This window comes from Schistocerca americana, chromosome 7 (genome assembly GCF_021461395.2).
Source record: "Schistocerca americana isolate TAMUIC-IGC-003095 chromosome 7, iqSchAmer2.1, whole genome shotgun sequence".
NCBI lineage: Eukaryota > Metazoa > Arthropoda > Insecta > Orthoptera > Acrididae > Schistocerca > Schistocerca americana.
The window spans coordinates 40,470,930-40,492,671 of record NC_060125.1 but is presented as its reverse complement, the minus strand read 5'-3'; the positions used below and the strand labels follow the sequence as shown (position 1 = coordinate 40,492,671).

Genomic DNA, 21,742 nt, shown 5'->3' with positions numbered 1-21,742 from the left:
GGTCTGGCACACAGTTTTAATCTGCCAGGAAGTTTCATTTAACTATTCTGTTTGAAAAATTTAACAAAATTGGTTTGAGGATTAATGTCGGAAAATCCTTATTTGGAGTTCAAGAAACTAATTTTTTAGGTCATGTGATTACTCCAGAAGATAACAAACCAGACTCAAACGAGTACAAGTGATGACTAATTTCAAACTTCCAAGAACTGTATCAGAATTACATTGTTTCTCTGGTACGCTGAATTTTTATAGAAGTCATTTGGAACATGCCACAGCACGTCAAGCTATTGAAAACAATTACTTGACGAATATCAAGAAAAAACAACAAAAAATGCATACAGTGGACAGAAGCAGCAATAAAACAATCTGAGTAGTGTGAAATGGACCTTGCTTATGCAGCTCTTTTAACATTCCCAAATGTAAACAATGATCCTGCATTATTTGTAGATGCTTCAGATCTTGCATCCAGTGATGTGTTGCAACAGAAAGAAGAAGGAATATGGAAACCAAACGGTTTCTGTTCCAAAATGTTCTCGCCATCCCAGAAGAAATATTAAATGTTCGATAGGGAACTTCTGAGCATGTACATGGCAATAAGGTATTTTAAGTACCTCTTGAAGGATGTTCATTTGCATTGTATACTGACAATGTTCCTTTGACACAGGCTTTCAAACAAGAAAATGATAAAGCAACCTCTACGCAATTGTGTCACCTACAATTGCTATCACCATTTATGACAGCTATGAGACACATTTCTGGAAAAGAAAATAGTGTGATTGTCAATTTATCCACACTGGAAGAAGTAGTACAAACTGATTACGAGAAGAGAGCAGATGCTCAAGTGAGTAATGAAGAACTCTAGAAAGTTCACTCTGGTCCTCATAGCTCACTGAAATTTAAGCAGCATGAAACCCCTAGTGGAAGACTATTATGGTGTGATGTGTCAACAAGTAACATCCATCCTTATATTCCTCAACAATTTAGATATTCCATTTTCCAGTATTACTACAGTATGTCATTTGCTGGTATTAACTCTTCTGTGATATTACTCAGGTGCAAATTTATATGGTAAAACATAAAATGAGATATCCACAACTGGGCGAAATCTTGCCTAGCATGCTACAAAAACAAAGCGACTAGACATACTAAATTTGCTATTAACCAGAATCCAAGCACAGAGAGACAATTTAAATTGGTACATATTGATCTAACTGACCCCCTGCCTCTCTCAGATGTATCCTCCTACTGTTTAACATGCATTGATCAGTTCAGTAATTAGACGTCTCTCCGTTAGGGATGTTCATGCAGAAACCACAGCACGAGCATTTCGTTACTCCTGGATCAAAAGATTTGGAGCATCTAATCAAATGGTAACTGGCCAAGGAACACAGTTCCAATCAGAGCTGTTCTATGCATTAGCTAAGATTTGTGGTTCTAAATGAACTCAGACTACGGTATACCATCCACAATCAAATTGAAAAATAGAGAGAGTCTATCGAAGATTGAAGGCAGCCATCAGAGTAGATTATAAAAATAAATGGAGTTACATAATACCAACACTTCTACTAGGACTGCATTGCTGTACGAGAGAGTAAAATGGCTCAACAGCTGTGGAGATGCCGTATGGCATGACTAACATTGGTGATTTCATTGTAAGGCGGAAAACAAACTTCTCACTTACGACAACATAGGAAACACCATTTGATAGTAAAAATCTGCATAATACAACTCATGTACTTAAGAGGAATGACAAAGTGAAAGCCAAACTAGCGCCTCCCTACAAAGCTCCCCTATGAAGTCTTTGAGCAAAAAATATAGTATTTCACCCCAAAAATTAAGGATATACCAATGAACATCTCACTTGACAGACTGAAATCTGCCCACATTCATGTGAACTCTAACACTAGTGGTCTACAGGTAATCTAAAGACCACTTCACCACTGAATGAGTTACCCACACCTCCAACAGTCCCATCAATGAAAATTACCCAAAAGGGGGGAGGAGGAGGGGAGATGATTTAGGGTTATGTTTATGATTGTAAACTACAGTCCTGTAAATAATTGTTCTTTGTGTTAAATTTATTTTCTACTCAAAACAACTGAAATTTCGAAATGCATGGAGTAAGAGATCTAGAGTTCAGTTGTTTTGCTGCTGGAGTATGATACTGGTCCTGTAACAAAAAGGAAGTTTCCAAATAATAATTATGAATCCAAAATACTGAGTTTTTGTGATTAATTGCACAAGAAGATCAACAAAGGGTATGAAGTATGAAAAGACATAGGCCCCAGTAATCTGCTATGAATCCTTAAGGTATCTGTTCACTATAACTATTAAATATCAATTGATGTAGTTGCAGCATTCCTACAATACAATCTGAAATGGGAAATTTATGTCAAAATCCAAGTAACTGATTTTGACTCTAGAACTGTTTAAAAAACTATATCATGAAATTAAGCAAACAGTTTACTGGCAAAAACAGTGTAGCTGGAATATTAAGTTAAATGAAGCACTCAAACTTGAAGCATTTTCCAGGCATTGCATCACATGTCTGGGATGTTGTGGCTCACATATTTATCGTGCTAGAGTCATGAGCATATTAATCATTCCCCTTTTCTGGCTCAGGTGGTGATTTGACAGTTTGTGCAGGTATCAGTTCCTGTGTGTTTATCTGAAGAATGATGAAGATAACAGTAATTGTTGCAATTACTGGCGCTGATATGTTCCTTTTCAGGGAAAAAAGCAACTCAAGGGAAACTTAAACTGAAAGAGGTAGTAGTAGTGTCGAATCGCTCAGGCTTCAGAGTCACAAAAGTAGATTATTGTGGATGGATTGATCTCATTACACAGCATGGTCAAAAATCGTCTGAAAAGCTTGTGCAAGTGTTGCAGCTGTGTTGCACTGAGAGAGAATTGTTAAGAAAAAAAATTTGATACATTGTGCCATTTCCAAGTTGATTAGTACTGAAATTAGCCAACGAGGCCATTGTGCACGACAAACAGCGTACTAGGAATGTTGTCAGTAAATGTGTTGTTTCATAAAACTGAACAAGACAACAATAAAAAAAATTACACATTGGATGGTAGTATGGACTGACCCCAACCAAAGGCCGAGCAGTCTGGTGTGTTATCATCTACATTACAAGAACAACTGGTACTAATTGCATCTGGTGGACCACTTGAATCTGAGCACACAACAGTCTCATCGGCTAACTTCAATGCTACTTAACTCTGTAATTGCACAATGTACTGAATTTTTTTCCTAATAATTATTTCTCAGCACAACCTATCCTGCAACACCCTTACAAGCTTTTTAGACTCAGCTGACTAGCCTGCACAGACCAAAAATCCTACATAAATACGACATGAAGGATTGAATTCGTGTTGACACGTTGGACAACAATCAAGTGCCCATAAACGACATGAGTGCCAAGAAAGAAGAAGAGAACAGTTACGAGAAACGTTCCTTGCAGAGAAGCTGTAGGCAGCTTGAAGTATACACAATGAGAACACAACCTAATCTAACATGTGCAATCACAGTTTTAAGTCACTTCAGCAATGATCCAGGCATGTCTTAGCAGGTAGTTAAAAGAAACTTGAGATGCATAAAAGTGACTAAGGACTTGAGAAGTTGCAGTTATCTAGGGAAGAAAACCAGAATGTCACCAGGTACAGTCATGCAGATTGAGCAGCAACGAAGGTAGATTAGGGTTTAAAGCCCCACTTACATTGAGGTCATTAGGGATGGCGCACAAGCTCACAATGGTTCAAGTATGGAGAAGAAAATCAGCATTTGCTTTGAGAGATTTGGGGAAATTGCAGAAAAGATACATCCAGATGGCCAGTTACAGATCTAAACTGTCCTCCTCTCGAATGCGAGTCCAGCGTGCTAACCACCGCGCCACCGTGCTCCGTAACATTTGTGTTGTGATGTCGCCAGCAGCCACAGATGGAACAGTAATTCAATAGGTCAGCTACTCTAGCCTTCTATCAATGGCAAAGAGTATTGCACGGAGTGCACTACTTGTTCTCTAACGGCAGGTGCAGATGTTAAATGGTTACAATGTGCTTGGCGCACAATATTGCTACCTCCCCTTGAGGTGGTTGACCGGAACCTTAACGACAAATGTCTGTCCTCACAACTGTTGCAGTCCAGCATTGTCAAATCTGAATGTCCTACTAATCTGGATATTATACAATTCAACCAGCAGACCATAATGTAGCTCCTTTCAAACTGTGTTAGGGATTGATAACGTTGTCTCACATGATTAAGTGGCATCTCTGTCATTAGCATTAATCACTAAACTTCTGATGCTTCACACCCCTTATACACCCTACTAGGCCTGGTAACGGCACTATAGGCTTCAGTCTCTGGTTCTTTGGCTGATGTTTGTTTGATGATTTTTATGGCATTCTACTAACACGCGTGGCTGACATTGCCAAAGCTTCACCCTCCGTTGTTGGTGGTGAACTGGAGTTGAGTTCACAGCCACAGATTATATGTACCTGGCTCACTAACATCCAAGGGCTTTCCCATGGTCATTTGTTGGGGTTCACCTCTTGCTACCTACAACGGTTGTTCGTTGCAGCACGGAAATCCATGGTGCGTTCACCATGAGGTTTTCTTCTATCCCGTTGGAGCTATTTTCATTTTTGTGTATTTCTATAGCTTTTCTGAACATGTAGGTGTGATAGATCTTCTTTACAGCCAGAATGTCCGTGTCTTCGAATTTTATCATGTGGTCGACCTCACACTGCCGATTTCTTCACTTGCCCCAACTTGTAATGCTGCTTACATTCTGTGGTCCTGGTGTTGATTGATCGTCCAGTCATTCCAACATAAACTCTTCCTCATATACATGGTATGTGGTATATTCCTGACATTGCAAATGGATCCCTTTTCTCCTTGTCGATCTGAGACACACTTTGATCTTTGTCGGTCTATAAATAATTTTTATGTTGTGTTTGCACAATATACGACTGATTCCGCCTGTCACTCTGGGAATTCTATGGCAGAAAGCCCATAGCCGACATTTCTTTTTACGATGTCACTTCACCGAGTGTTTGACATTCTTACCCTCGTTATGTAACTGGTGGAGTAAATACTGCTCCTCAGAACACTTTCCAGGTGTTGGCTGCTCAGAACATTTTCCAGGTGTTGCATCACATGTCTGGGATGTTGTGGCTCACATACTTATCGTGCTAGAGTCATGAGCATATTAATCATTCCCCTTTTCTGGCTCAGGTGGTGATTTGACAGTTTGTGCAGGTATCAGTTCCTGTGTGTCTGTTTTTGATACATGCTGTGTTCTAGGTTTTCACAATCCCTTGCAACCAGCACATCCTGAAAGGGTAGCTCTTTTCTACTTCGGTGGTAAGTTTCATGTTGCCATGGAGACTGTTCAAGTGCCTTAAGAAGTCACCAAGTTGTTCGTCACCATGGCTCCATACAACATATGTATCATTGATGTATCTGTACCACACCTTGGGTTTACAAGGTACCACATTCAGTACCTGTGCTTTGAAATGGTTGATGAAGAAATTGGCCACCACTGAACTAAGAGGTCTATCCATGGCGACACCTTCCAGCTATTTGTAGCAGATGTCATTCCATGTGAAACAGCTTGTGATGAGACACACATGAAAGAGCTTGGTGATGTCTTGCGGGAAAATGGAACCGATGTGCTCCAAAGAATTACTGAGTGGCACTTTGGAAAACAAAGAAATAACATCAAAACTGATCAGGATGTTGTTTGGGCCAAATTTTAATTTCTTCTGATTCTCAATGAGAAAACCAAGTGCAGATCTGTCACAGCAGATCATACGGAATACAAACTGATTAATCAAGGCATCATCTCTCAGCAGATGTACAGAGGAGCCAGTGCAACACAGAGGGTCTACCAACTTGGCTGTATGGATTACCAAAGATCCATAAGAATAATGTTCCGCTAAGACTGGCTGTTCGCATTCCTGGCTCACAGAGAATAAACTGGCAAAACACTTGCCCTCTATGTTCCAGCCGCACTTGGTGAGGACTCACACATACATAAAGGACTAAGGACATTACATTCAGAAGCTCAAGAAACGAACTTGGACCAAATGACATCCCGGTCAGCTTTGATGTTGTTTCTTTGTTTACCAAAGTGCCACTCAGTGATTCTCTGGAGCACATCGGTTCCATTTTCCCACAAGACATCACCAAGCTCTTTCACATGTCTCTCACCACAATGAATTTCATGTGAAATGGCAACTTCCATGAACAGCTGGAAGGTGTCACCATGGGTTTAGTCCAGTGGTGGCCAATTTCTTCATGGACTATTTCAAAGCACAGGCACTGGACTTGGCACCTTGTAAACCAAAGGTGTGATACGGATATATCGATGATACCTTTGTTGTGTGGAGCCATAGTGACGAACAGCTCAGTGACTTCCAAAGGCACTTGAACAGTCTCCATGCCAACACGAAATTTACCACGGAAGTAGAAAAGAACAAACAGCTACCATTCCTAGATGCGCTGGTCACAAAGGATGGCAAAAACCTGGGACACAACGTGTATCAAATACCAACACACACGGACCGATACCAGCACAAACTGCCAATTTACCACACACGCCAGAAAAGAGGCATGATTAGCCACAAAGGAGGCATGATTAATACACTCTTAAAGCATGCAAGACAAATACATCTCCGACATGAGATGATTTCTGAGGAGCAATGAGTACTCCACCCACTGTATAAGAAGTGTAACAGAGTCAAACATTTGGTGAAGTGACACACTGGAAAAAGAAATGTCGGGCACAGCCTTTCTGCCATACATTACTATAGAGACGGACAGATTGGCAGTATACTGTACAAACACACCAGAAAGACTATTTATAAACTGATAAAGAAGATCATAGAGTGTCTCAGATTGGCAAAGGAGAAAAAGGACCCACTTGCAATGTCAGGAATTTATGCATACCAAAGTTTATGTTGGAATAACCGGACAATTAACCAATACCAAGATCACAGAACATAATCTGCATTGCTGGTTGAGGTTGGTGGAGAAATTGGCCATGGCAGAGCACACACTGTGTGAGGCTGACCACATAGTAAAATTCGCCGACACAAATGTTCTGGCTATAGAGAAAAGCAATCACACCTGCTTGTTCTGAGAAACTATAGATATACACAAACATGAGAACTGTTCAACAAGAAAGGAGAAAGTCTCGAAGTGAATGGATCCTGGATTCTCCTGCTGCAGTGAATGACTGTTGCAGGTAACAAGAGGAGACCTGCCTTTGGACATTGGTGTACCAGGTACATATGATCTGCGGCTGTGAGCTCAACTCCAGTCCACTACAAGCAATGGAGGGTGAAGCTTTGATAATGCCAGCCACTTGTGCTGTCAAAACATCACAAAATTCATCAAACATGTGTCAGCCAAAGAACTCAAGGCAGAAGCAAACACGCAGTTTGTGAACAAATAGCTACGACAGCCTTAACAATTTTGAACATTATACATGAACAACACTAAAGCACTATGGTGGCTGTTCTGCCTATCACAAAGAATTGCAATTATAATCATTTTCATACCTGTCAACGTTGGGGTCTAGTGCAGCAGGGGATACAACCCGTCGGCTTTGGGCAATGACGTCACAAGTTGCCAGAGAGCAGTTTACCATTTTCGCTTTTGCTGTTATGTTTCAGTTTCGTTTTTTTACTGATTGCTTAATAAAGTGGATCTGTTTATTCTATCTTGTGAGATTTTTTTTTTAAAAAGCCAAAAAACACTTATCAGCTACTGAAGGGAGCTACAACACTAAGAAGAATCGCTTCTCGTTTGGCGACTTGTGACGTCATTGTCCAAAGCCGACGGGTTGCATCCCCTGCTACACTAGTCCCCAATGTTGTGTACATTTACAAAGCTGAATATGTCTTCTGGGTGCCTCCCTTTTTTTCTTCAGGCCATGTAGTTACCAAGAAACTTGTGTATATTTAAGTTCACAATACAGTGATGCCACCATCAGCACTAAATGATGGTTGTTGTGGGTCAACTGACGCTACTGTCATTTGTTGTCAGCTTCATCCTATAACGCAATAAGGATCTGGTCTGTGACATCTGTGCAAACAGAAATAGAACCTGACACTGACAATAATTATTTTGCATCTAAATTAGTGGTTGGAATGTGTATTGTGGTGACAGACTCACCCGTAATGTAGCCTAAATTCTGGAAATACAGAAGAGTTCGATCCCGCCAGTCTGCTTTGACCCATGACGTCACAAATATGACGCATATAAAGTCGGTACATACACATTACGAGGACGAAAATACATCGAAAAACAAACACACACATTTTCCACAAAAAGCCTAATGACACTAACGAGACAAGTGCGGGAAATGGGGTGTTTTTGGATGGGGGCAAACTAAATATAAACAAATTTAGATATCCACCCCCATACAAAAAAAAACCCGAAATCACAAAACTCCCCAAATACCACTAAACACAATATCATCTGGAATCGGACACTTCCCTTCACCTATATTGCTCAACAGCAGCTCCCAATCCCATAAATTAGGATCAAATACTTCCCTTGGCCTATATAGCGCAAAAACATTTCCCGATACCAATATCAACATACACAGCCACACATTGGGATCGAACACTTCCCCTTGACCTGCGCACTGTTAATTTTATCCGTCGTATCCATTCCTGAACATAAACAACAACCGATTAATTTTACTAAAATTACCACATGACGTACAGCGAACAACACTAAATTAACCTTCACACAAAACCCTTAACACACTGAAACGAATTCCACTACAAACACAGCCGACACTCGAACAATTCTGGATAATGAGCAAAAGCAAACTGAGCCCATTACACCGCACAAACGAAAACACTGAAAATACCACCAGAGAGCACAACAAACCACAACACGACGACATCTACAAACAAGCCGCACTCACAAACCAAACTCCGCGCCGTCATGACGTCACACAAGACAACACCCTTACGTCACGGGTCAAAGCCGACGCATGGGATCGGACGCTTCTGTCGACCCTAAATTCTAAGCCAGGATGAAAGGTTACAGTTTGGCTGTGAGTTGCCAGAGACAATGAATGTATCACGTTACCCCACATATGGAACACTGTGCACGCTGTAGTTATATTTATGTCGCTGTTGAAAAACCTTATTTTACTACTATAGTCTGATATTTTCAAAGTTTCAATACATTTGGAAACATTAATAATGAGAATATTCCCACCCAAAACTCCCATACTCCTGCTGCAATACCACTACTATGACAGATAAATGTTGCTTCATTGTATGCAGAGTTGCCACACTTGTTGATAGCATTAATTGTCAAAGTTGGAAGATTGTGTAATATTTTTCAACACTTCCAGGCAAATTTATGTGACTGACAGCAAATAGAGCTCTCTAACCACTTCACAGAGAGATAGCCCCCCCTTTGTTACCAAGCTTGTGTGGAAACTGGAGGTAATCACATCCCAAGTAATTCGTCCTTTTTGTTTAGCTCTGATCTCCTTACATTTCTATTACATACAACAACAAATTAAAGAATTTGATATTTTGTACACCATTTTATGCCATTATCTGTGGTTAAGCTTTATCTTATTCTGTAACTCTTGTGACAGCCTCTCAGGAAACATGTTATACAGGCTATATAGGTAATAGACTTATGAACAAATGCCGTAAGTTCATATCCAAACATCTACCACACAGAAGACATGTTCAAAACTCCATGGATGCTAGACAGATAACAGGCCCATAGAGCCAGGATGAAGATTTGGGAAGATAAGAACAAGAACACTAAAGGTAACAAAGGGCTGCACACATCCTTTAAAGGGCCAAACAAAATAACTGACAATAAAAATAATTTCCTATTACTACTGAAACTTCTGCTCTTCATACAACAAATTTAATATTATTCTTTTTGTAATGTAATGGAATGATCTAAATGGTGTCTGGAAGTTTAAATGTCAAATAACATGGAAATTTAACGCCTTGGTCATGAGTACCTCTTTGCAAGGCATATCAGTTTTTATGGGGAAGTAATTCAGCCCCGAGTATATATTTATTTTCTAACTACATAGACCAACTAAAACCAATACAATTCACACCGCATAATGGCTGTACTTATAAACAAATGTAATAGTATGGTTTTGTAAGTATGGGGCTGTACCTTTCAGAGTCTCTTTCAGTCGTGTTGCTGCCTTAATAATGATACTTGATGCTGTGTCTTGACCAACTCTTAAGGTTTCCTCTACGATCATTTCAGCCTCATCACCGAACCTTGTCTTTATTAACAGCAGATACCTAAAACACAAACATTACTCCTTCTGCCAGATTTTTATTCATCGTTTTAAGGTGTTGAACAAATTTACCTAGGATAACGAAGAAGTAATATAATTTTTTCTGGCTTCACTGTGTACTCAGCAACAGAAGCAACTTGGCTGGAGGAAAACGTTACAAAACCATATTGAATAAGGATCCTCAGGGCCTGCTTCACCTGTCAGCCAAGAAAACGATACTGATATAATGAAATCATGTTATTCATGACAAGCAGGACATACTGTGTTGTAATTCTCACCTTCGGCGGAGGTAAACGTGTAGTAGCCACTATTAATCTGAGCGGTTTTGTACCCCATTTCATAAGGTCGCACGCAACCTTTTCAACGATTTCTCCGAAATGTTCTAACAATAGAAGACAGCATAATTTTCCATATTTAGCAGACATCTTCGGTATTCTCGATTACAGCGATGTTTAAGGAAACACGCACCTAGTTACACTTTTCACTCACCCGCACACACACTACATAACCACCACTAGAATGAAAACACCAAACAGTGCAAACACTGTAAGCGAAGCTAAAACACACTAAATCTCTGACATTCAATAGAAGTGAGTCATAAATAAACCAAACGTGCTTCTAGTTTCATAACAATAAGATGTTGAAACTGAATCTTTTTATGAGATATGTCACCTAAATTGAAATCAATTTAACATTTTGATTTCGGTATGAATTTGAATTACAGCAAATTAAAGAAATATGACGTCATGTGTTCTTTAGTTAGGTGAAAGCATTTTTATGCAAAACTGGTAAAGGAATCGGTAATCTTCAGTTATAAAGTAATTGCGAGAGCGACGCGAGAGCATTTGCCTAAGTTATGTTGGCAAGGCAAATTGACATGTCTGAAAGTCTACCGCCTACCGCTGATCGCAGTGCCCTGTCATAGCAAGTGGGTGTAAGACACTATTTCCCAATGGCGACCTCCATAGTTTCACTTAAGTGCTTGCTTTAAGAACAGTTTTATACGAACTTTAGGTTAAGTGTGTATTTATTTGTGTTGCAGGAGCGTTTCTTATAGAGGTAAGTTCCGTATAGTCCGTTAAATTGTAGAATGAACTTTAGGTATAGTAAATACAGATCGAGACTTCATATATACAACACCGCACTACATAGTGGAAAAATAACCTCGTACGATAAGTTTGACATGTGTATGCGGTAACTTCGTGCATTTGTGCGGGTCTTTGATTGAACCATTGATAGGCAAATTACTTCTAGAGAAAAAAATGCTAGTTTGGGAATACGTTGTCTGTTAAACCAAAGCTGTTCGATACACATCTGTTGTTACTCCTCTGCTTGATCTCAGTTATGTGTTTATAGCGAATCAAGACACCGTAGCCACAATGCCTGCAGTTAGGGGTGACGGTATGCGGGGGCTAGCCGTTTTCATCTCGGATATAAGAAACTGTAAGTATAGTAGTTTATTATTACACTAATAGTACCAAAAAATCTGTTGTACCTCCCCTCAAATTTATTGTACAGTTTTTCCTGTCAAATATGAAAGATGAATTTATCTAGGGAAGATGGTGGTGCACTGATCAAATATTTCATTGGTTTGGATACAAACAAGCCCTACTTCGCATTACTCTGTGAAACTCCAAATTGATAGGCATCTTTTTTTTTTTTCCCCAAACCAAATGAAACCAAAGTTTCTTATTATTGGTATCATTGTAGGAAGTAATTAAACAATTTTACAAATTCATGCATGTCAGCTGAAGTTCATTGATAGTTCTGAGATTGACAAATGTTTGTAATATGCATATGACATTTAAGCATGTTCTACGTATGCATGATTATTACTTTGACTCGAAAAATGAGGAAATATGTTATTGTAGGAATCTTAGGGAATTAAATTAGAATGACCAGTCAGCTTTTACACCTGTCAGTGAATATCATTTTATGTACGCATGGATTTAATTTCAGTATTGCTCTTGGAGCAGTCTTCGGTTGCTGCCTGTAGTATAACTGTTTGGAGTGTTGTGTTCATTAGAGAAAGATATCAGCTCAAATTGCAGAACACTATTTACAAAATGTGTTAGTCATGAGATCATCAGTATTATAGAAATTGTGCTGTCGCATAAAGTAACATAAATTTTATGATGCAGAAAGCCATAATGAATGGATTGTCAGCTGCATGATATTGTACAGAATGGTCCAGGAATCTGGAATGAATACATTGTGAGCTGCATTATATTGCACAGAATTTCCTACCTCAGAGTTATGCATTAATTTTAGTTGTAGTTTTGTGGTGGTCATTCATCCAGGTGGATAATTTGTTCATGGCCATACCCATGTAGATAACTGTCAGTGGTTGCAATGAATGTGGTATATAATTTTGCTACTTTTACAAGTGACCTCTGCATTTGATGAAAGTGATTGGACTGTAAAATGTAATGGTGGGCAGATGTATGGGCCAGGTTTTGCATTTTGCTGCTTCAAAGATAAGTGTCAACCAGCAGGAGATGACAGTGGATGGGAAAGTAATAGTGCAGTTGGTGTGCTGGAAATACTATTTTGGGTTGGATGGAATGGAATGTGAACAGCTGTTCATTTCACGACATGGCAAGAAGTTTAGTCCTTAGCGAATATGACTCACCTATTTCATTACTCATTGCAGACTTTTTCACCGCTGAATTTCATTGCTGCCTGTTTTTGTTTTAAGGGCATTGGACATAATGCTCACACAACAAAAATCATAAAGGATCCCTTGTTTCAGTTCTCTGCGGTGTTGTGACGAAAAAAGGTGCCCCTTTGTGCCTGTTCAGTGCAGTGAAGTCCACATATAGATAAGGCCCAGGAAATATCTGTCTGGACAAGGCTGTGACAGTAGTTTCACTTTGCAAAGGTCTCGGTAAAACCTTCATCCCACTGAAAGTAGAACTCTTCACTATAAATACGCGCTTCACTAGTGGTGGCCTGACAGTGTGGGTGTAAGTTACTGTGTGTACTGTGTGGAATCTGTTGGATGTGTTGGTAATGACTTCTGATATTGATGAGAAGAAGTCAAATCACAAAGGAAGGAAAAACTGGTGAGGATACGTAGGACTATGGTTAACATGAAGGGATTAGGCATCAAATGGGTGTTGAGAGGGGAACTTGTATAGCAACGAGACAGAAGGTCTTTGACTAGTGGGATATTGCTGTGTACTTAACTGGGTTTTCCATCAGTTTATGTTTGTATGTTAATTTCCAATTTTTTCTAGTGCACAGGGAATACCAAGGGTGATGACAATGTTCCATTGTTAGGAAGTATTACAAAGACAGTATTTACCAGTCTCTACACATTTTAGTAGGTCCAGTAAATGTGGAAGTACCCCCAGGAAAAAAATTTCATCAAGATGGTATGAGGTATATACTGTGTTCCAACATTATGAAGTTTCTAAAAGAAAAAAAAATGGTCTGTTGACACACAACCAATAAGGATTCAGAAAATATCAGTCTTGTGAAATGCAAATGGCTCTACATTTGTGCGAACTAATGAGTACTACGGAAAGGGGATCTCAACTTAATAGTTCGCCTGCTTAGCTGGGTGATAACATGCTTGCGTCCCGTGCAAGCGGACTCTGGTTCGATTCCCGGGGCGGGTTGGAGATTTTCTCTGCTCGTGGACTGCTTGTTGTGTTATCATTTCACCACCACCACCGGCACGCAAGTCACCCAATGTGGTGTCGACTGAAATAAGACTTGCACTTGACGGCCGAACTCCTCTGGATGGGACCTCCCAGTCAACAGTGCCATACGCTCATTTCCATTTTTTGTCAAGTTAATTCCAAATTTCTAGATTTCCAGAAGGTTTGTGACACTGCTAATCACAAGTGGCTCCTCATCAAATTGTTTGTCTATGGAGTATCATCCTAGTTGTGCGACTTAGAGATTTACTGTCAGAAAGGTCGTAGTTGGTATTAATTGATGGGAAGTTATTGAATAAAAACAATGTAATGCTCGTGGTTCCCCAAGAAAGTGTTATTGGTGCCCTGCTGGTCTTAATCCATATGCACTGCCTGACCAAAAAAGTGAAGCACTCAGAAGACATGGTCGGATGTCATTGTAACGTTTACACATGAATGATTGGTATGTAAATGATTAGAGTTACAATTCTCTTTTACAGGTAGAATGAACATCAGATTGAGTTAGTTGTTCATGTTTAATATTGTTACCAGGACTGGTAGGGCAAACAAGGGGCCTCAACAGTGGCAGATCCTTACTGATCTCTGAAAGAAACGGAGATGGAGTGTCTTCATGTGAGAGTGTAATTAGCACCCACAGAATTTGAAAGAGGCCTTGTAGTGGGTCTCTCCAGCTGGACAAATTGTGCAATATCTCTGGGCCATTTGGTTGTGACAGTGGCCTGATGCTGGATGGAATGGGACTGTGAGGGCAGCCATACTTACCATAGTTCTGGTCAACCATGTCTGACCACCACAAGTGAGAACTACTATGTTGCACGCTGTAACCCTCTCACATCTGCACCTGCTGTCTGACAACAAATAAGGCAGTGTTTGGAGCGGTGCTGTGACAGGGAACTATGAACTATTGAAGAATGATCCTGTATTGTGTTCAGTGATGACTTGCGGTTCTGTACTACCTATAATGACCACTGTCATGAAGCATGGTGTTGACCTCGGGAGAGCCCCTTTCTTCCAATGTTTTTGAGAGGCCCAACACTATATTATTGCTGGTTTCAAATTGTAAGAGCCATCAGGTATGACATTAGGTTACAGCTAGTAGTGATTGAATAAATTCTGCTGGTAAGATGATGCGTCCATGGTACGTCCCAATGTCCTGCATCCTCACATGTTACCTCATGCAACAGTATTGTGGTGACCTTTTTAATAGGATAATGCTTATTTACTCATGGAGCATGTGTGTATAAACTCTGTGATGTCGAGGCGGTGTCGTGGCAAGCAAGCTCCTCAGATCTGCCTGCAATAGAACTTGTATTGAACCAACTCATATGTAAACTCTGTCCTAGTGCTACTATTCAGGATATAAAGGACTAATTATAACTGTTGTGGGCCATCTTGTTGCAGTGTAGGGTGCAATGGCTTTGACATGCTTTCCAGCTGAGTCAGTGGATGCAATCAGGCCAGAGGAAATGCAATATCAAATTGATCAGTGGGTTCATACTGCTAAGTTCTTTTTAAATTTGACTTGATTTTGTAATCATTAAATAACGTGCTCTCTCAACCAGTGAAGTTTCATGTTTCCTCCTGCCCTAATGGGTGCTTCAATTTTTTTTTTTTTGTCAGTCAGTGTAAATGTTTTAGTAGACAGTCTGAGGAGTCTCTTAGATGGATTGCATATGATGATAGTGTTTAACATCTAGCAAAGTCATCAGTCAGTCGAAATTAATTGTAAAATTAGACAAAATATCTGCATGATATGAAAAGTGACAATTGACTTTAAACAGTGTAACATGTGATCTCCTCTACATGATAACTAAATATTCTGTTAATTTCATTATATGATAAGCCACACAGATTTGATGGTGGCAGATTCAATTAAATACCAAGATATTACAATTACAAACCACTTAAATTGAACCACAACATAGGAAATGTTGTATGGTATACAAACCAAAGACTGTTTTACTAACAGAACACTTCTGCTGGTGCAACAAATCTGCTGACAAGTCTGCCTATGCTATCTTGCCTGTTCTCTTTTGGAATATTGCTAAGTGATTCGGGCTCCTTACCATATGGGATTGATGAAGGATGTAGAAAAAGTTGAAAGAAGAGCAGCTCATTTTGTATTATTGTGGATATGATAAGCATGGTGGTGTGGAAAACAGTAAAACACATTTTTTTTTCTTTGTTACAAGATAATTTCATGAAATTTGAATGGCCATCTTTCTCCTACAAATGCCAGAATATTTTGTTAACTCGCTACATAAGGAGAAATGGCCATTGTGCTAAACTAAGAAACATTGCAGTTCAAATGGGGAAAAAGATTAGGCGTTGCTTAACTGGTAGGCTAAATTCATTACACAACAACGGATGCATACATGAACTATCAAAATGATGACAGTATTTAAGTGACCCATTGCTAAGTGATAGTCACTACTAAAAGAGAATGCTTAACTTGATTACCTACATTACTGTGAAAAGAACAAACCATTAATTACAGGTGTTACTCATTATTCACGAATATTATTACTGGTATCAGAGGAGACTACATCAGGAACATTCACTTTCTCTTTCCCCATCATCCTCGGTTTCTTTCCAGAGCACGTCATCTCCACTGCCATCTAGAATATTTGAAATACACCACTTCATGAATGATTTTAGGATCATTATTGTTTAGATGCTTTTCCAGAAAGCTGAAACCTAGTGTGCTTTAATTTGGGGGTGGGGTTCTTGTCGGAGTCAGTTCATGGTTTGGTTCGCAAGAAATTTTTGGTACTGTTTGTGAAAGTAATCTTTAAGAGATTTATTTATACTAATGTCTAGGTGTTGTAACATGAAGTCCTTCTTCCAGGAAGGCTGTGGATCTTTAGTTATGTCATTAGTGAGATGACCACTAAATGCATTAAGACAAATCATTGATGGTAGTTTGGAAAGCCCATCAGGACAATGTTCCCTTGTGTTAACGTCAGCCATAAAGTTTGTCATCCATCCGGTCTCTTGATTTTGAACGATGACATCATCAGGGAACAACTTTTCATTTTTGGGAGTCTGCTTTTTTGTTTTTCTGTTCAGAGATTAAGAAAGAGGAAGTCTGCACCCATTTACCATGATTGCCAACGTTATAGTTATGCACTGTTCTCCACACCCTGATGTTTTGATGGTAGCTTCTTAAGTCCCCTTCTCATCAATAGTGTCATTATGGAGCATATCAAACCAAATTGGCTACTAATCAGTGTTGCCTGTTTGGTCCAGTGGAAAGTTCTTCACTTTCTTGAAGTGTGATGATGTATCTCTGAAATTTTAGACTTTTTCTCAAAATCCTGTGGAAGCTTTTAGCATACTGTTGTATGGTGTAGAGGTGAACCTGCCAGTTTCATAAGTGATCAGCTCATCTGTGGTTTGCTTTAAACTCTTGCCTTGGTATATTAAGAACTACAGCAATCTCTGTTACTTTGTTCTTATGGTGTCACTTGTTGTAGAGTAGCTGCAAATTTCTGTTTCTTTGTAAGCAAATGTTACTCTCAGCTACATTGAATTCTCATTCTGCCCTCCTGTTACCACATACTTCAGCATAAAGAATTACTTTACACTTTAAAGTAGCATCATAAGATGTTCTTTTCTGCCTGCCCTCCATGTTGTGACTACATGATGTAAATAACTACACAGTAATAGGGTAACAATAATGTAACAAGGTTGAGAAGTGCAATAATACATTGTGACATAAGGAACAACATCAAAATTTCAGTGATGCTGGTGAATGATGGACTGAAGTTTGTACTCAAATGTAATGCACCATCAAATCATATGCACACCCCAGTTCTGAATACTGCAAATGGTGAAAAAGTGTCCATCAGATTAATGTAAATATGGTAGTTAAATGAATCTGGCAAATACTGTTAGCTTAGGTGTAAATTAGAGTAATTGTCCCAATGTAGATGAGAGCCTTCAATATGAGCCTGAAATATCAGGATTATCAAGGGACCCTTCAGTTCTTTCAGAGGCCTAGTAAAAACATGTGAGAGAGCAACATTTTTTCTGATAGATATGCTCCACATGTACTAATCATTTCTTGGACTTATTTTCACTGACTGTATGAAGCTTGTTCTTCTTTTCAGGCAGTATTAAAAATAAAATATCACAAAGGAGTAGATCTATTGTGGTTTCGATGTAGTGATGGTGCACTTTTACTTGTCCCTCTGTGTTCCAGAATGTTTATACCCATTGCCAGCCTCAGTTACACAACAGAATTGAGTGCCCTAATAATAATTAGCCATTGTGAATATAATGCTGGCAAGTGTGTGCTGTTGCATGCAGTGATTTCTAATAATAATCACAAAAATGAGTGAAGAGGCTTTACCTGGCCATTCTAGCAACTCACCCATTACATTTTTTTGTTCTTTTTGTACGTTGTAAGTTTGTTGCCCTTTGAAAAGATGGGGTTGGTCTCAGCAGCCAATGCGCTACAAGCTGATTGAAAGCTTTCGCTCCCAGCATACTCTACTCAGGGGCCAAGTATGTGTGTGTGGGTTGTGAAGGGCATGAATTAATGGCCAGGTGGCATGTTTTAACTAAAAAATGTCCATTACATCTTAATTGATCTATTTCAGCATAACATTGAACTGGTATTGTTTGTTCCAGCATTAAATGTAAATTAAAAACTGTATGGTACAGAGATGTTACATTTAATTAATTATTTATCAGTGATGAAACCAAGAAGATATTGGAGGTTTATGAACCTAAAGATCAGTGTGTTAGCTGTTACTGGCAGTGAAATGAAGTGTAAACACTGAAAGCTATAAAGTACTTCAATAGCATTGTACAGTTCAGTACGATATTCACTCATTTAGGGATGCATTTCAGTGACACAGGATCTGTTAGCTAAATACAGACAAATGTATTTTTGGGTATGCTCTCGTGTTTGTGCGTGTGTGCACATCCACGAGTGCATGCGTGCGCACACACACATGCCCAAGATAAATGTATTGAAACTGTTGCATGGAATTAGAGCTCTAGTATTTAAAGTAGACTGCACTGCTGTGTTACTTCGTATGGTTCATTAGAGATCTTACAGCATGTAATAGATGCATTACAGTTGGTATTTTCTCTAACTAAACATGAATAAGGAGAGACAGAGTGGCAAATATTTGTTAAATATACCAATTAGAGCACTGTATAGTGGCTTGTAAAGTATTTGTGTAGGTTTATGTGTGCAAACTTACATTCTCAAAGGCAAAATAGTAAAATTATAGGGCAGCAGAATGACACGAAGAAACCCACTAATGTGGTTGTTTAGAGGGGAAATCCTTGGTTTGTCAGACAAGGCTGTGTGAAAAATCCTGTGGTGTACTATCCAAACAGACCATCTTAGCATTCATCTGAAGTGATTTAAACAGACAAAGTTGGTTACATCTAATTGTAGATGTCCAAATGGTTATTTAATCTATGCTAGCCTCAAATGACGGCCTTATGTCAAATAATGGATACGTACCTTGCTAGATCAAAAACTTGAAAATTTAAAGAGGAAAAAGCTCATAAGCATTTCCTTTGATTGTTGCCTGCTTATCTTTCTAGAGCAAAAATGAAAGTAAAACCTTTGTTGTCCTGGTTTAAATGTTCAAAGGGCCGCTAAGTATTTCAGAAAGAATGTGAAAAACTGGGTCATACAGGATAGAAATTAAACTTGTACTTCAGGATACTTTGTAGACTGCAAGTCAAACCCTGTTTGACAGGAAAGTTTAATCATAGTTGTAGGACACATAAGGAGAAGGTTCATGTGTATTGAATGGTATGAAGCAATCCTCAGCATAATCCATGAAGGTGAATCTTGTTATTGGTGGTGGTAGCTGGATTAATCAGTTCAGTACAAAAACTGTCTGTTGATAATGTGGATCCGTCCTCATGGGCATTCAGTAAAGAAAGGGAGGGCAAATGAATAAAAGTGGCTGTGTTGCAACTTTGCCTCAGGAAGGGTAATGAACTGTCAGTGTTACATGATTAACAAAAGATGGAAATTCTTTAAAAGCAGCAGTGAAGGAGAAGACTGTGGGGACCATACTGCATAATTACAGTGTGCTATTACTTGCAGTTAATAACAGCAAAACATTGTTTGCGAATTATAGAAATTCAGTAGATGAACTTAAAATAATTCAACTACGTATCACATTACTGTAACCATGGCTGTAGTAATATTTCGACAGAAAACAGTTGGTCACAGTAACAATACAACAATAATGGCTAAATTCGAAATAACATTAGGTCCCTCAATGTTCAGTACTTCACCTACTCCTGTATTTGGATTGCAGAAATGACAAATGTGGGACATATGACAACTCTAAAAAACTAATATGTTAGGGGAAGACAAATGTATGCTCATAAAAAGGTCCAAATGCATCCATAACAACACAACCCAGGAGAGTAATAAACAGGCTTAAAACTCTATAATTTTCTTGGGTACCCAGCTGCAGCAAGTGGTTAAAATGCCATTGTCAACTGGATGACTGCTGATGGCTCCTGGTATACCCCTACATACTCCAGCTGGCAGCTGTCAAGACACTAGTGCTCACATCACCATATGTGTACATCCAGTGACTCTGTGTTTGCTGCCCCCTCTGGGTGGCTCACAACTCTTGCACTGAGTACGTGCTTGGTTATCATGGGCCCCACCAGCCTTTGCAGCATTGTTTAGCGTTCTGTGCTGTAAGCCTCTATATGTCCACTATCCCTTTTCCCCTCACCTTTCCTTCAGATGGCCTTCCTGGGGTAGACCCCGTTTGGATTTGGTACAAGATTTAGGACTCTGCTTTTCCATTTCACTTCCATTGCTCTGTACATCTTTTCATTAATAAATACATGGTGTCCCCATTGTGGGGTTTGACGTTCCACCAATTCTCCAAATTTTTCAGAAGTACAGATTGTGCAGGGAAGGTTGCCCAATGTGGTGTCTGTTCCACCTTTGTGCCTTTCCACCTTAACATCCTTACTTTCCAGTAAGGTAGTGTATATAAAACTAAGCACTAGGTAGTCTGCCCAAAACCCAACATGGTACCTTTCCTGCTGTGGGGGATGGGGGCTGGGGTTGTCAAGTACCTGCACGGTAGTAGCCACCTGATGACGTGGGGATAGCACTGTTGGTACGTGAGCTGATATCTCCCTATGTATGTCAAGGAGTATGTGCCTGACATGACTGGGGCGCAAGGCTCTGAGCAGTGGATTACTGACCAGGTAGCTGTTGCTGAGACAGCCCCCATTTGGAGTGGCTGGCCCTATCTCAGATGACTCGCATATGAAGCAGGTGAAGCTTTCTCCCACTGCTGGTCACATGGCCCCAGCAGTCTCTTCAGACCCCCCAGCGGGTCCGGGGGTTAGAATAGGCCCGAGGTATTCCTGCCTGTCATACGAGGTGACTAAAAGGAGTTTCGCACATTTCGGCCTTCATGTGATGGTTCCCTGTAGGGTTTGAACTCCATTCTTCAAAATTTTCCCAAAGAGCAAGCCAACTGGGGAAGGACGCCTTACAAGGTGCATTGTGTCCATCGTGCTTTGAGATCTTTAGCCCACTTTCTCATCGTCGCATTGCAGTCCTGTCCATTCTCCATGCCCTCAGGGGGCTCAGCGTTTAGTTGCTGGGTACAGGCTTGGCGATCCCGGGGTCCCTGAGCTGGGGACTGAGAAGTGCCACCAGTCCTCAATACCGTAAGCTCTGAGCGTGCTTCAACGACCACCGTAAGGCGCGACAGTGGAACGTTGTATGGTACAGAACCT

At 39.8% G+C, this 21,742-nt stretch overlaps 2 protein-coding genes across 4 annotated transcripts in view; one reads left to right on the top strand and one right to left on the bottom strand.

Moving 5' to 3' along the window:
• Positions 1–11,135, bottom strand: part of LOC124621797 (DNA-directed RNA polymerase III subunit RPC3) — a 107,100-nt gene extending 95,965 nt beyond the window's left edge. Inside the window, exons 1-4 of one of the 3 annotated variants that reach the window (XM_047147232.1) lie at positions 10,788–11,130; positions 10,598–10,701; positions 10,392–10,516; positions 10,190–10,323 (exon numbers count right to left, since the gene is read on the bottom strand). In XM_047147232.1, the coding sequence (XP_047003188.1) occupies positions 10,190–10,323; positions 10,392–10,516; positions 10,598–10,660 (322 nt within the window). In that variant the 5' untranslated portion in view covers positions 10,661–10,701; positions 10,788–11,130. Of the gene's footprint in view, positions 1–10,189; positions 10,324–10,391; positions 10,517–10,597 lie in introns of all 3 variants that reach the window. The other 2 variants (XM_047147231.1, XM_047147230.1) reach the window with 2 other exon arrangements.
• Positions 11,136–11,162: 27 nt separating this feature from the next.
• Positions 11,163–21,742, top strand: part of LOC124621796 (AP-2 complex subunit alpha) — a 340,383-nt gene continuing 329,803 nt past the window's right edge. Inside the window, exons 1-2 of the mRNA XM_047147228.1 lie at positions 11,163–11,378; positions 11,676–11,762. Coding sequence (XP_047003184.1) covers positions 11,699–11,762 — 64 coding nt within the window. The 5' untranslated portion in view covers positions 11,163–11,378; positions 11,676–11,698. The remainder of the gene's footprint in view (positions 11,379–11,675; positions 11,763–21,742) is intronic.